This window comes from Drosophila virilis, chromosome 2 (assembly GCF_030788295.1).
Source record: "Drosophila virilis strain 15010-1051.87 chromosome 2, Dvir_AGI_RSII-ME, whole genome shotgun sequence".
NCBI classification, from domain to species: Eukaryota; Metazoa; Arthropoda; class Insecta; order Diptera; family Drosophilidae; genus Drosophila; species Drosophila virilis.
The window spans coordinates 28,133,585-28,150,174 of record NC_091544.1 but is presented as its reverse complement, the minus strand read 5'-3'; the positions used below and the strand labels follow the sequence as shown (position 1 = coordinate 28,150,174).

Below are 16,590 nucleotides of genomic sequence, written 5' to 3'. Positions count from 1 at the left end.
CATGCCCTCTTTATCTTTTCAATGGCTACAGGGTATATAAATACAAGCATAACAGTTCATTGATCATGGCAGCTGATCGGTTGTTTGAACTACCTGCTGCTCGCTTGCCGATGCCTCATTAAAATGGGTTTTTTTCTGGCCGCTAGCAGAAGTCATTAACGGTAAAACCACACCTGAGACTCCGTCTCCAGCTAGACGCTAATTTGTTGGCCAAGCCAACAAGTGCATGCAGCAAAAGCTTGTGATTTGTTGGGTGCAATTGCAATTGATTCGATTTCATGTTTTTCTTGCTGCTGCTGGTGCCTTTTACAAAACATTAACCCAAAATATTACACATACGCCAAGTGTGCGCCAGCCAAAAAGAACATGTGAAACTCTTTTTGCAGCTTGTTGTTCCGTTGTCAGTTGGTCGTCATACAGTGAACACTTCTCGTTTGTAGACAGCAAACGACCAACAGCCAGCAACAATTTTAATCACAGTGTCATAACTTTGAAATTTAACAAATGCAGGCAAAAGTTTGCAATGGAGCATGTACATTAGAGATGGGCAAACATATATATTTTCGGGGGATTGCATTTATTTTAAAAACTTATTACTTTTCATAAGGATCTGATGAAGGATTAGGATCAACTGAAATATTTTTCTATATGTTAACTGTTTGAACTCTAAGTGTCTTTCACTATTTTAAGTGTTAAAGTTGACTTCTATATTAAACTCCTGGCAACGCCATGAATTACTCTTAAATCAAAATTGCTTGAAAAAGCATTCATTTGACAGCAATGATCATACTCACTTTTTCCACAACTAAGTTCTAACACTTTCCGCCTAAATTAAGACAGCTAGGTCTACTTTAAAGCATATTAAGTTGGCTGCGCCTGAGCATTTCGTGTCTTGAAGCTGACAATCAGTTTCATTTGAGTGTCAACTTTGCTAGGATTATTTGTCACGGGTCCATCGCTAAGAAAACATTTTTGAATTCATGATTTGACACAGGCAGCTGCTGTGGGCTGTCATGGATTGAGCAAATGCTAGGCTAAAGAGTGAGCTGTTTTTGGTTTGACTGATATTGTTGTTGATATTTTGGTTCGACTGGTTAACTGGCTGGCACTTGTTGCCGGTTTGTGTCTCGGCCAACGCAACTGCTCTGGAGCTTTATACTTTTTTATTATTATATACTTGATTTTTTGTGGCCTGCAGCTTGGGTCCCGCTTTGGCGAATGATGCTAAGGCCACAAAATCAAAAATAATATTCGAAAAAAATTGCATATCACTAGCTGTGATTTGATTTGTGCTGCGCGCCGCCAGGTGAAAGTGGTTTATGATTTGAATTTATATTTGGTAATACGTGTTTAAATAAGCCTAAGATGATGTCTCCATTCTTTGGTTCAATTATTTATGGCTATAGATTACTGCCTGCCTTTTCATCGGTTTCCACACACACTCACACAAAGCAAGAGAAATTACTCACGCTTGCATCATGATCTCTGGATTTTCGGGCATTTGGATCTTTTCTTTTTAATCTATTGACACCAGCTGCGCCAACTGGCCAAAAGCGAATGCAAGCGCCGGCAAAACAAATGCATTGTTCACAATTTTCCAATTGTCGTCGATAAAACACACACACACACTCATACTCATACTCATTCATTCGCTCGCACACACGCACATACAATGCTTTATCGTCTTGTCAATCGTTGCCGCTCCAAAACAAGTTGCATGAAAATATTTTAGCCATGGCCCGTACGCGGGACCCCACCGTTCATTATCGTCTTAGCCGTTGGCTCCCGCTCAAATCAACCGGCAGCCATCTCTCAAATGTTGCAGCAGCTGTTAGCCAAAATGCATTTGCTCATATCTGCACTCGCCAATCGCTCGGCTTGTTTGTTTAATTAACTTACCATAAAAACCGACCGGCCGTAAAGTTTCTAAAATGTTGGCCAAAATAAATTTTATTGCCGGGCTCAACCGGGATTTGAACCCGGGACCTCTCGCACCCAAAGCGAGAATCATACCCCTAGACCATTGAGCCGCTTGCTTGAACAGCTTTTAAAGTAAAACTTTCACTAAGGCCAATGTTGTGATGTTGTTTTGGCCACGTTTGGCTTATTTTTAGTCGCCACATGCAGCAACCAAAAGTGTGCAACAGTTGCGGTGGCATCAACACATATTTTGTGTGTGCCTAGAAGTAGGCAACATAAAAGTGTGGAAATTCTTGAGTACCAATCGTCTTGGAGATATGCAATAATAAGCGATAATCTCTAAACGATTTTGGAGAAATTGTTGTCCATTGCTAAAAGAAAAACTACAACAAATTAGAATTACTAGCTCATTGGTTTGGGAACGTCTTGGCTAACAACGGCCATATTTAACCAAAAAGTTCAATATCAATCAAATTAAATGAAAAGCTTAAATCATAGCAGGTAAAATATTTATAAGATTTAAAATCTTTTCATTGATTTTAATCAGGCTTTTAAAGCATTCACAAAAAAAGTTCTGTGCCCCCTAAAAACTCGTATTTGGTTGTAAGATATTTTTGTTTCTCACACGATAGTTGTTACTGTAGTTTTCTGATCTAACAGTTCTGCTAATTTTATAATCAATCTGCAAAGCTGTAAGAAAAACAAATAAAGCGATTGCGTTTAGCTCAGCTACAATATTATGTTTATGTTCTGAACATTTTTTTTTTTTTGATATTCGATAAAGGACTGTAAGAACTTTCATTTATCCACCCACACATAATAAAGCACAATGCAAGTTAAATTTTTCTTAACTTAAGAATATTTTTTATTTAGATTTAAACTAATATGTACACAAAACTTTACATTTAAAGTGAATCTTATGTATGAAAACATATCTAATCATGAAAATGCATGCACTTTAAATTAGCACAAGCTGAAAATGCAGTTATTTATAATTTCTTAAAATATTAAACTATTTCGAGCTCCTCAGACGGCGGACGAAAGGCATTAAGCCTTGAGAACCTTGCGTAATGAATTATTAAATGAGACTTTTCTTTTCGTCGCATACCCTCGAATTTTATTCTTGATTAAGAGGGTCATCTGCCAAACTTTGTATATGTACTTATTGGTTTCTAGGAATATTTCTACATATTTATTTTTATGAGCCGCATTATAACCTTACTTTCAGGTTTTGCAAGGTTATTTTTGAATACAAGAAATTTTACGATTCCTAAAGTTCTAATTAGCGACCAGTTTATATTTTCAGTTTACTTTGATACTTACAAATAAATCTTTTAGCCGAAAGCTGTCCAAAAGTTAATCAGAAACATCTAAAACACATGATGGATAAGTATGCTCGTGGCTAAGGAAACCAAATCTAACCACTAATAGTCGTCAACAAAACTATGTTAAATAAAGTCTATTAATAAGGTATGCAGCTCAAGTAAATATGTCTTCGACCAGCTGCTTGGTAATGATGCGATGTGGTCGCGTTGGATTCACCTTGGGGCGCTGATAGAGACGCGCATTGATCGCATACAGCCGGGGGGAGAGATCGCAGCGTACATTGAACCACCAGTCGCAGACGAAGACCGCCTGAGAGAACTGTGTGCCGTTGGGGCAAAGAAACGAGGCCTGACGTCCATCAATGTCGCAATAGTGCCAGCCTGTCAATATATAATTTAAAACATCTATATAAGTACATTGATAAACGTGCATGCATGTAACTCTGGCTTACGACTCACCCTGGCATCTAGTTTCCATGTCCGCAAAGAAGCCCGGATAGGACTGCTCGTCACAGTAGAAGTTGGTATAGGGTACGGCTGAGAGTATCGGATAGTCCACGCCGGGTCGACCTGCAAGATTATTTGGTTATTGCAATTAGCGCTGGCAAATACACAACGTGTCTTGTTTGTTTCCAATCAATTTCACTTCATGTGTCGATTTTTTACTTAAAAGAAAGTGCAGTTGCAGCCCAAAATAAAACCAGGCTATAAAAAATGGATGCCACAGCAACTGCCCTAGCCCCCTCTCTCCAACGACTGTTGGCCCGTTCGCAAAATGTCAAATGCACGCACAACAACGCCGCCAGCGGGCCGCTTAAAAAAACTGTTGTATGTTGGCATAAACAAATCTGACATGCCGCTGGCTCCACCGACCCCTCGCTTGACCCCTCGACTCGCTAATAAATGAATTTACGAGTAGCTGCACTTCTGTGCCAAATTTTCCATTCGAAAAATAATTTAAAAAGCGTTTTTTTATTTGCGCTCTGGACAAAAATGCATTTTGCAGCTGCAAATGAAAACAAATACGTCTGCTCTAGTCCGACTAACAGATACCCTGTACATCTAAACTTTATGCCTTTGGATAGCGATTCGGCATCTTTTTCGCTTCTCCATTTGTGGATTATTCAACCCAAGTAATTTTTCTGTTTATTGTCTGATCTTTTTGTAATGTTCTTCAATGTTCTTCTTCTCTGATTCCTAAATTCATCAAGAAGGGCTTAAAAGAGCTGAGGCTTCAATTCAATTTATGAGAAATCGAGAAATTTATCAATATTTTAAGATCGAAATTTAAGTCTAGCTTCTAAAACCAATTTCAACCATTTTCAATGGGTATTATAGGAATATACAGGGTAACTAAAGTTGTTCTGACAGTGATTACGCTGCCGCTCCCTCAGCCAGATTTAGGCCGTGCTTGCGGCATGTATTTAATGCAGAGCAGTCGCGCATATTGATTGACTTGTTAGCAGTAATGTGCTCACCCGGTATGGATTTGCCCAGCTCCAGATATTCTCGCACCGAGGGACTTAAAAAGTTATCGGGTATTTCGGGCAGATCCTTCTCCTGGCTGCCACTCTCCTCATTCTCCAGATCCTGCTGCGGCTCCGGCTCGAAGTTGACCGGTTCCGGCGCGCGTGGCCGTTTGGTACGCTTCGAGCGTTCCGTTTCACGGCAATCTATAGGAAACAACAACAAAACAAGAAATATAAATAACCAAACCTCAAAAACTGAAAAACTAAAAACTTAAAGTTCAAGGTTTTAACAACAATTGCTGGCGTTGCTAATCGCATTAATGCCAAGATTATAATTTGGAGTTTGACCACACCCGGTTTCGGTTTAGGCAATTAACTCTGGAAGCGCAGCTGTCAACTGTAGATCAACTCTGACCTCCAATTTTGACCCGCTTCGGCTGCTGTCCATTGTGCAACATGTTCTCATGTTTTATCATTTGTTGCGCAACATTTTGTGGCCATGTTGACAAGTTTTTGTCTTGTTTTGGCCATTGACCTTGCAGCTTCTTTGGGAAAATACTTTATCTGCGACTAAATGACAAGCACGCGTAATTGCTTAATAATAATTTGGATTTAATACCCTCATAGAGGATATTATAATTTTCTTGTGAAATGTGTAAAGCAAAAAGGAAGACATCTCCGAACTCATAAAGTATATATATTATATATTCTCGATCAACTGCATCGTTCCATTATATCATATCGATAGACATGCAAACAGGCAGATATTGAGCTTTGTTTAAGTCTGCAAGATGTCTTGACCATGCTTAGCCATTAAAAGCTTTACCACGCACAATATATATGATCAGTCATCAATAATCTTATCTACATTAAAACTCGCTCGTAGAAGAAGTATTTACGCGGAATGCATTTTTGTATTGAACATATTTTGACTATTCTCCTCAAATATCGCATATAGTTTTAAGCTATAGGGTATTTAGTCTTCATCGTTTATTTGTTTTTTTATCGCTCATCAGCTTAATTTGCAACTGCAGCTGCAGCAGCTCCGTTCGCTTCCTTCATTTGCAACCCACTCACAAGTATTTTGCATGCTTTGCCTTCACGCGGATCCGTCCGTTGGCCCGGTCGAAACTAAAAACTTGTTCTCAATTTCATTCTACAATTCTCGCAATTTATTCACGATGTTGGCAGTTGTCGTTTGTTGTAATTGTAATTGACCTTAACCTTGTTCCACAGTGTTTTATTTACTTTTTGTCTTATTCTCGATTCTTGTTGTTGTTATCGTTATTGTGCTTATAGCTGTCGCTTATTTTGTAAGCCGTCATTCAAGTCAAGTGTGTGTTGTGCAACTGCCTACATGCAGTAGGCATATGAACTTTCGTTGAAGGGCAGCTGCCTCTTGAAAAAGGCCGACGTAAACATAATTTTTTACATATTATCTTGTCCGATAGCGCGAACAAGATTTAACTTATAATTAATATTCTTCCTGAAGTAAACATTTTCTTTTTTTTTTTGTTAACAATTTAGATTTTGGATAAAAAACATTGTATTTCAATTATTTTGTTAAATCTACTTTTTTTAATTATCAGTAACTAAATGTAGTATGACATAAACCTGATAACGGTTTTTGAGAAGTCAAGAACTATGGTAAAAATAAATTTCCCGAATAAAAAGAAAACAATCTCACTAAAGTTTTGCAAAACTGGAGCTATTTTCAAATTCGAGGGCATTTTAGTCATTGGGTGTCCTTCACATTGATTTTTCATTTGAGTTTTATGCATGTTGGAAAAAAAAACTAATATACCATAGACATTTTTGTTATTTGTGCACAATTTTCTTATAAAATAGTAATTGAATGTCTACCTTACCCCTTCTCACATATTTTGGTCTTTAATCGTATTCCAGCGATTTCTACCTTCGATATAGTTTGAATAATTTTGACACTCCACGCATAAGCAACTCGGAAATTAAAATGTGCATTTTGCAGAATTTTTGAAAATATTAAAATAGGGGAAAATGTCGCAAAGCAAAACCAATTAACATAATTCAAACACCCATCGACTGCGACGAGCCCACACACACACACACACACACACACACACACACACACACACACACAAACTGTGGTTAAGAGAAGCAATTGAAAAAGTGTTTATTAGCCACACTCTGCAAACACACGCACACAAACACGCCGCCTGCGACAAATTGCAACATTAAATTTTCGTAAAAATGACAACAAAATTTATTACAATTGAAATAATTACTGCGAAAAACAATCAAATTGCAATTAGAGGCAAGTCGCGAGGCAAACAAAAACCCACAAACGCCATGAGGACAAATTGTAAAGCCTGCAAAAAAGATAAACGTAACTGCAAATATCTATATACACATATATCTATATCTGCTACGCACAGCGCGCCTAATGTCAAGAGTTGTGCGTAACCAATGGTAGATTAAAAAAAAATATCATGTCTAATGAAACATTTCGCGGCGTAGATTGGACAGAGAACTCTGGGCGGGGCAGCTGTCCCAGCGGATGCAGTGCATCATGTTTGGCTGTGGGGCACACCCCGTTTGCCACGTCTGGCAATGGATTAGGTAACCCGAACGGCCGTCTCCCATATGTATGTGTTGCAAATGTTGGCCGGTCACCACATCGAACCACATTTTGTTGGTGGCTTGTCGTCGCCAATGTGTATTGGGTTTTTTGGTTTTGCAGTCGCATAATTAAAGTAATTGCCATACGCTGCAGCCTGCAACGAGTTGTGGCAACTACAACGCATTTCACAATTGTAATTGGTTTTGCGCACTAACTTAACGAGTGATAAAAACTTGGCTACCGAAATCCCAATCACAGCCAGCCGCAGCTTATTATCTAAAGGTTCTGCTCCGCTTACCTCTTGTGGCATCCATATGCCATAAATCCAACCTGTCATTTTTATCAGCCGAATAATTTAAAGTGTGGCATTATTTATGTTTTGTTTAGTGCCAAGGACAATGCCACCACAGCTTAAATCGAATGCTGCCACAATGGCAATTAGGCAGAGACTGATAATTGTGGCTGGAGCTTGAGCTTTTAGACAAATCGTTTTCTAAATTTACAACATTTACCCTTAAATATGAATGCAATTTCATAAACCACAAAGTAACCTTTAAATTTACTATGATTTTATAAAAATTAAGAATTTAATATGTTTGGTTAATTATAAGATGTTAAGGCAATTGTGTCTTTCAGTTCGATGAAGCGCTTGATCAAAAGTTCTTTATCGCTGTATCTTAATAGAGGATATTAACCGGCTTTGTCCAGTTTAAGCTAGATTCTTTATAAATAGACATTGCAACACATTTCTCGCCCATGAGAATATAAAAATTAAATTTAAAAATATTTGTTCATAATTGACTTGTTATCTACTTTATCCCATTTCAATCATCCATCTGGCTGTAATTTCAGGAAATGACCAAATATTTATATCTTCAATTATTTTTTACACAATGCCTGGCAATTGCACTTGAAGTGGATTGTATTGTAATCATATAACCCATTCGCTTCCACATTCTTCTCTCTCTCTCTCTCTCTCTCTCTCTCTCTCTCTCTCTCTCTCTCTCTCTCTCTCTCTCTATCTCTCTCTCTCTCTCTCTCTCTCTGTCTCTCTCTGTCTCTTTCTTCTTAACTCAATAGACCTAAGCAATGCTGCGACTAGTTACAACCGATTTGGTTAGTTCAAAAGCGCGACTTTTGCCGCCTTCAAGTCGTTGTTAGCCTCTAGCCGACTGGCGGCCCAGTTTGTTAGTGGTAGGCGTAGTCGAGGGCGTTATTTGATAGCCTCGATAAGAATCAAAAGCTTAAAGCCGTGTTAACGGTTTTATTTTTCGGCCCAATTTTATTTGGCAATTTGCATTTTGTTGGCGACTAAAGTGAAAAACTTGCTCATGAAACGAACTAATGGCGAACCCAGTGGCTGGATCCATATCGAATGTATATTGACTGCGTTCATAATTTTTGACATGGCCGTAAAATACGTTTCGCGAGGGGTGTGGGTGGGTAATGGGAAGGGGTTGGGCAGGGGTATGGGTGCATAGCCTGCTTCTCAAGCCAAAGCGCCTGCGAGCTATTTGCAGTCGTCACACGAATCAAAATAATAGTATATAAAAGAACGGCATGCCAAAGATTAAATACTCTTATCTGGCTAGCATACGAGTAAGCAGATATGCGAGAAAAATTGTCAATTAAATTGGTCAATATATCATCTTTTCAATCACTTCTCAATCGATTTTTCCCTTTTCGGCCATATCATGATATGATATAATATATATGACTACATACGAGATGAACACGAATGTATATACATTATAGAGTTTGAAATAAATTCTTATATGTGTTACACAGTCCACGACGCAGCTGTAATACTCTACAAGGGTATAATAATGAAAATGAAAATAAAAAACAGCATCGAACTCGTTTGTTGCATTGTTTTGGTTTAAATCGTCGCCGCTGAGGTTTGGCCGCGAGTTTATGCAATGCATTTAGTCAATAGATTAAGGAGCCGGCTATACACCCAATGTCTAACCGAATATATGTATGTGTATGTATGTATATATATATGTATGTGTGTGTGTATGTGTAACAAATCGTGACTCCATGAAGTTGCCGTTAAAATCTATGACTACGCGGCAATGCTTCGATCCAAGGCACATGCACATTTTTAAGGTGGAGCTCGTTGTGATTTCTTTTGACAATATATTTACGTATACCCTGTAAACATCAAATCGAGAAGTAAGAATTATTATTTGATAACGTTGCGTGAAGCTTGTGCAGGGCACATACAACAGCATACCTTTACGATCTTGATAAACTAGAGCTTTCGCCTTTAAAACTAAGTTGAAAACTTCAAGCAAGTAGTCCTGATTTTTGGAACGGATTTATATATTTTTACTTATATTCTTTGTATTCCAGAAAATTTTAAATTCTAATAGAGAATCTGGTTTCAGCACAGATCGTTTGGATATCAGCATATCAAAAACAAATATTATTATTAAAAGATTATCAATCTAAAATTCTGATCTTATTACATTGTTTTCTGATAAGTTTAAACTTTCTCTAAAAATCAATAGTTATGTTTGGGAGTAATGCTGCAATAACTATATTTAAGAACAAGTCCGTATAGGGTCGCCTTAGATCGTTCTCCTCTTAGGATACCTGTGCTCAAATTACAGGGTATGCCCCAGCAAGCACACTCAACTACATTTGAGCTGCTTGTTTTATACATATTGTTTTATTTTTTTGCTGTTCGAAACGATTTAAAGCCAGCCAATGCATTGATTATACTAAAGTACACACACGAATGGATTTTTGTTATATGGAATAGCGTAATCTTTATTAAAGACAGGCTATATGCCATTGCCCACCTGGCAGCGGATATTTATGTGGGTTGGGCAGAGAGCAGCGGGACGAGAAAGCGTGAGGCGCAACAGGAAATTCATTTACATAATTTTTGTGCTGTCCATTGGCATCCTTTGCGCTTGACTGGGCATTATCCTTTTAATAAGCATCACACACACAAGCACACAAATACACACACATGGCTAGCCGTGTGGATAATAAGCCTATCAAGGATTCAATTATATAATGAGCTTAATTTATTTTGCGCCGCTTTCAACCATTCGACTCGCCGATGGATCAACGCGGAACTGAATTATGTTTGCGGCGACAGTTGTTGTTTGCGGTCTCATTGTGCAAGGATGTGCTGTGTCGTCTTTTGGTACGTTTTTTTTTAAATGATTTATTTTCTCATAATTGTCAATAAAATGCTGCACAATTTGCATTTGCTGGCTTTTAACCCTTAACGGATTGCGTGCAGAGCAGCATGTAGATCATCTCAGTCAATTCCAGCACGTACTCTTCAATTAAACATTGCATACAACTTGTTTTATGCTTTTCATGTTTTTTGGGAGTATGAGGCCAGAAAAGCGTTGAAGCAACACAAATCGGTCAGGAGCTTTGTTATTATACATTTGTTACTTTTGTTCGCTTTGTGCTATAACTAACAATACTTTCTACTTACGACTATTGAAAGCTCTTTAAGCCGTAAGCTATGCACCTTCTTTTATGTTTTGCTAAAGAGAAATACACAAGTTTTTAAAAGTTATATGATTCCATATTCTATTCTATGTGATTCATATGTACTTCATATGTAGCCACTTATATGAATTCTATCACATTCTTTCTTTACTCATTCGTTTCGTCTTTAAAGTACTCAATCAATAAATTAAGGAAGCACATTATACTTTATAAATCCTTCCAATCTTTTGCAAAATCTTTTGAAAATAAAACTTAAAGTAGACAAAATAAAATTATTAAATTAATAAAACTTAACAAAATATTTGAATATGGCTCTCAAGGTAATTCTGTTTTCAATATTTTACCATATTATTATTTATTATCTAGTTAAAACTTATGCTTCAGGGCCCGCATTCAATTGTGCCCAAATTTATGTGCCCAGCCACAAAAATTGCGTAAATATTAATTTCTCACCTACGCGTACGCATACTTTCGGCCAGGTAAATCATATTGTCTGCTGTCAAAAACTGTTTAATACTCTTTATGTACTACGCATACCTGTGCATATGTATGTAATTAAAAACTTTTATTTCATATTAATTGCATTGAAAGCCGCCTCGGCCACAGGCAGTTTATCAACAGGCAGCTCATAAATATAAATGAGCACAATTTTTATTATATATTTTTCGAATTTTATTTTTTGTTTTTTCTTTGCAATTTGTCGCGCACAAAGCAAATTTTATTTTAATTGAAAATTATGCCATGGCATTAACATTAATCGCAAATTGATGGCAAAACCCAAACCGAAGCGAACCGAAACGATCCTCGGCACATAATTTAAGGAAATACCTCAGAGCAAATGAAGGCGTAGTATTTTTTATTGTTTTACATACTCTATTGCCAACTTGTTGGCCGTCAGATTTTAGCCTCAATCAAATTGCGAGCCGGCATTATATTTTTTTATTTTGGCTTATCGCTTTTGTGCTATTTGCATATGTCAGCTGGGCGGCTATTTGTTGGCTTTTTGCTTGGCCAACAGCCGCGCATAAATTGTTTTCTCATGTGTGCCAAATGTTTGACTTACGCGCCCAAAAAGTAAAAACAAAATATCCAGTCCTTACGCCGACTGCCCAATACTCTGTTCCCAGATGAAAACAAGTTAAGTGTAATAGACATCATCAAGAGTTTACCATCAAAGTAGAGAAATTCTATTTTTTTTTTATTAAATTAGTAATAAAAATAATTACTGGAAAAATAATATAAAATAATAAAATATTCATTTATTTTAAGACAGACTTTGGATTCTTTTCAAAGTCATATTTAAAAGTTAAGAGAGTCGAAAGCCGGAATTTTTTACAAGGTTTCGTTCGTAAAAAGACAACCTGCTCATTTTTATACTTAAATTGTGTGTATAACAGAGCCCGATTGAGTTGAGGACACATAATTAACTTGAGGGTTATGAGCTTGCAAAGTTCAAAAATTTGGCTAAGGTAAAACCAATTAACCGCCTTCACACTGCACAAACAGAGTATAAACAAAAATGCACGCACAGGTAAATCTCCCTGCACGTGTGCGTGTGGACGGGGCCCGCTTTTTGTTATCCGCCCATAAATCAATTAATTTTGCGAACATGCAAATGCAATTGTGCAGCGCCACCTGGCGACAGTGGTAGAAACCTACAACGCTGCGAACAAGTGACAACTGGAGGCAAAGTTTTATCTGCTTGTCAAATGTGTACGACAAATAAACGAGCATCAAGCCTCAATTTATAGGCTCAACTATGCAGTTATTGCAGTCATATATCAGCCAGGCTTTATCTCAGACATTTTGTTTCATAAAAGTTTCCGTTTCGCATTAACCAGATATTGTTGCATGTACATATATATTGAACGACTTTTGCCAGAGTCTCATAAATTTGTTTTTCCTACCAACGCTGCATAAATGAAAATCATTTGCATACTTATAAGTAGATGGCAAATGTTTTGACATGCTGTTGTTGCTGCTGTTGAGTCTCTGCTCGTGGCGGATGTGCGCTCGAAGATCAAACAAAAGACCGTTAGTTACTTCGAGACGTTGCATCAAGTATACGCGCCGTTGCACGCCGCTATTTGTGAATGGTTAATGCGATTGGGTTAGCTGTACATCAGTTAAGAGATTTGCCATTTGCATGGATGGTCCATAGGATGAGACATCAACTTTACCAAGTCAATTGTCGTGACTGCTTGCATATAATTAATTATAAGCCAGCAATTAATTATCTTTCAATAGAGATAAAAATAGATTTCTGTTTTCCACTTAAACAATTAAGTTGGCTTCAAGCTTCTTTTGACCCAGTTTTGTTGATAGAACAAGCAGACAAACTATTTTACAGTTAATTTATCTACCTGAATTGTTAAAATATTCATTTTTGTACATTTTCATATAGCTATCGAAAGGTTTTTTATTTTTCTTGTAACAATTTTTACAAGAATGTCTTAAAGATACCTCCACTAACAAAAAGGTTTTGCTAGTTTCACAAACTATTCCCTTCGTTATTTGAATTAACATGCACCCTTTAGCAGCTTAATATTAACATTATATTTATTGCATTAACATAAATTCTAACAGCTAAACATGAGCATTCTTTTAATGTTTATACATCCATTCTAACAAATCCTAAAACATGCAACTGAAATCTAAAAATTTGGTAAAAAGCTTACCAACTCTTATTACCATTAAAATCGCGTCTTGGGAAAACTTGCTTGATTGTTTTTATTTTTGTATTTATTTGTTGTTCTGCAATTAGCATTGAATTTTATATCGTGATGTCACTACAAATTGATGTCTAGACTTAACAACAAGATTGTTGTTCAATGCGGCCCTCACAGCATTGGCAATAGTTTTACATGCAGTTGCCCCCACTGAAAAATATCATAAAACATTACAATTGTAATATATCTGATTTGCAAATACAAAATTATACCTATATAAGAGAAGACTGCACGACTAGCAGTTATCCTTTGTGAATTATAAATTATGTTAAGTAATATTTCCCCAGTTCAACACTAGCGTGGCTTAAATTAAAAATTGAAATGGAATTTTATATGCTGTTGAAATGATAGATTCTTAAACTCTTTAATATCAAATCTCTAATGCATATAAGTATCATCATATATACATAGTTTCATACCCATGCTGGGTATAAAATGTCTTTTATGTTAAGCAACCTTTATTAGGTAAAATTTATTCATAGAGTATGAAATAAAAAACAATTGTCAACTGTTTGACATTTTGCCTCTCACTACTTTTTAGCTATTGTTGTTGTTGTTACAGTTGTTGCAGCTGTTGTTGTTGCATTTACTGCATGTGGGCAATAACTATGCAATCATATTAAATGCAATGCTAATGCGGCTGTTAATTAGACGCAAACCGAACTCTCGCACCTAATCTAAATGGCAAAAGCGAATATTAAAGCTCAGTTAAGACTGCCGACTGCCTCTGTCCGCCTCCCTCACCACAAAGTCCGCCAACGTCCCTTGCCACATGGAATGTCGTGCAGTCGATTGTAATGGGTGCGGACTGTGGCAACCTTCAAATTTCGTGAGCTACAAAGATTGCTGCTGTTCAAATGTCAAAGGTGAAAAAGAACTTCCCTGACAAATTATGAATTGGATTTGGATTTGATTTTGGTTTGGGTCTTGGTGGTTGCAATTGGTGTTGACTGATGCGAAAGTCTCGCATGTGATGGCAGCAGTTGCACAACCGACTTGACAGAGATTTGCGTGGCACTCATAAAAGGCAGGTCGCCGATGTTGCAAGTTGTCTGCTCTGCCCCGTTGGCCTCTTGCCATTAACTAAATAAATCTCAACATGACGACGCGTTGACTACTTGACCATAAATGTCAAATACGCAGGCCGCGCGCGTTTCGCACGCCGTTTTTTTTTTTTTTTTGCTTGCAGTTTATTTTGGCGCTTCTACCCTTTGCCGTGGGTATATTACTTTTGTCAAAGCGAGACAAACAAAAGTTGTTTGCTGCAACTTTATTTAAAGTCAACTGTTATGTTAATGTCGGTCTGTTGCTTTGTAAAAATAATCTCCCATATTGTTAGATATGTATATTGGCATGCATACGACTTTTTGCAGAAGGTAGTTTATATGTCAAAGTCGACCCAATCGCCAACAACAGGTCATGATTCCTTACAAAAGCATTTTTTGCTTGTATTTGTAGAAATCTTAATAAAAACTCACAAATGATGTTCTGATGATTGATTTGTTTCTTCTTATATATTTTATTATCTCATTTAAACCATGCAGCTCTTATTATTTATGTATTTATTATGCAAGTGTCAGCCTGAATACTTAATAGAATAACAAAAATAATAGCTAATTATCAGCGATACGATGGATGTACTTTATTCGGCCCTTTTCGCAATGCTTCTATATAAATTCACATGAATTTTTAAGCTTAAGTTTAAAACATTGACTATTAGTTCAAATATTTTGCATGATAACAATCCGTTTTGGATAGAAACTTAAATGTTTATTTATTGTGTTGACAAATATATTTTGTTAAAATATTATGATATGATGAAATCATAAAGATAGGACTAGGTTTTTGTGCTTAGAGATTACATTGACTTGGCTAAGTTCCGAAACCATATTGTCTGCAAGTGTATTTATTATTCGGCCAGCAAAAATTAATGTTCCTATATTTTTTAACGCCTGACACATCAAGGCGGCAGTTACTGCGTACCCGCCCCCCGTCTGTGTGCGTCATGTAATCTGCTTGAATTTATTGCGTTTAGCTTGCGTTTTACTGTAATTCGATTTGGTTACAACAAAAGCAACAACAGCAACAGCAACAAAATCTGCTGGCTTTAATTTATGTTCTGTTGTTGTTGCATACACATTTATGATTTATAAGCAACTTGGCGACTTACCCGTAAACAGTAAATATCCACAAAAGACGATGAGCACAGCGAATGTGAGCCTTGGCAACATGTTGCTAAACGCGAATGTTGCCAGTAAAATGATGTTGCTAAACTGGCTGTTGCTTGATTTGTTGCCGTTGTTAATGTGTTTCTTTTGACCTTTTGACAAAGCAAACGCAGTCCAACCAGACAGGCGACAGACAACAAACCCACTTTCCAATCCAATCTACGAGCCGCAAGGCAAAAACCGCGCCTAAGTAAACGCGCGCGCGACCAAAAAACGCGTGCAATTTTTTAAGCTAGTTAAATTAAAAAGCGTTTAAATTTAGTTTATTTTGTTGTATTTGAAATTAGCTGCAGCTGCAATATAAATTTTGGTGGCAATTACACGGCTTGAGTTTTGCTTGCCACACCAAGAAAAAAGTAAAGCGTTTTGTGTGTTAAATTTGCATTGAGTTGGCCCATAAAAAAATCAACTAGTCCGTGTTGTTGCAATTGCCTAATATGTGGCACAAAGTAGCGGGCGGGCGACTGTTGTTTGCAGTTGCAGTTGCCGCAACAGTAGCAGCAAACAATAGCACACGAGTATTTCACTACACACACACACACACACACACACACAGGCAAACACACACGGTTAAACACACATCACAAATTTGATATTTGTTGTTATTGTTATTATGCTGTTGCGCATATGTATACTTTGTCTCCAGCTGCCAGACAAGAGTTGTTGCATGCAACACTGCTTAATTTAGTGGCAAATAATATTGTTTAGATATTATATACTTTTAAGCCAATTCCAGTTGTCGCGCTCAACGACCGTTCGCTTGGCGTATTCAGCTTCAACTGATTTTGTGTTTTTCAATTTTTCAATTGTCTTGGCTGTATTTTTCGCAACGAGCATCCA

The 16,590-nt window shown here is 37.1% G+C and overlaps 2 protein-coding genes and 1 non-coding gene across 5 annotated transcripts in view; 1 reads left to right on the top strand and 2 right to left on the bottom strand.

Moving 5' to 3' along the window:
• qin overlaps window positions 1–16,590 on the top strand; it is a 69,570-nt gene that overhangs the window by 41,310 nt on the left and 11,670 nt on the right. The gene's annotated exons all lie outside the window — the stretch shown is intronic.
• On the bottom strand, window positions 1,959–2,030 carry TRNAP-UGG (transfer RNA proline (anticodon UGG)). Its single transcript has one exon. It is a non-coding gene; the product is annotated as a tRNA-Pro (tRNA).
• On the bottom strand, window positions 2,768–16,540 carry LOC6632587 (uncharacterized). Of its 2 annotated transcripts, XM_032433523.2 has the most exons (5): window positions 16,470–16,540; window positions 15,693–15,982; window positions 4,724–4,918; window positions 3,705–3,815; window positions 2,768–3,626 (listed from the first exon to the last, which is right to left on the bottom strand). In XM_032433523.2, exons 2-5 carry the CDS (start codon window positions 15,751–15,753, stop codon window positions 3,400–3,402), a joined length of 594 nt encoding a protein of 197 aa, XP_032289414.1. In that variant the 5' UTR covers window positions 15,754–15,982; window positions 16,470–16,540; the 3' UTR covers window positions 2,768–3,399. The 2 variants fall into 2 exon arrangements, with proteins under 2 accessions (XP_032289414.1, XP_032289415.1); XM_032433524.2 differs by lacking the exons at window positions 15,693–15,982; window positions 16,470–16,540 and adding an exon at window positions 5,792–5,859.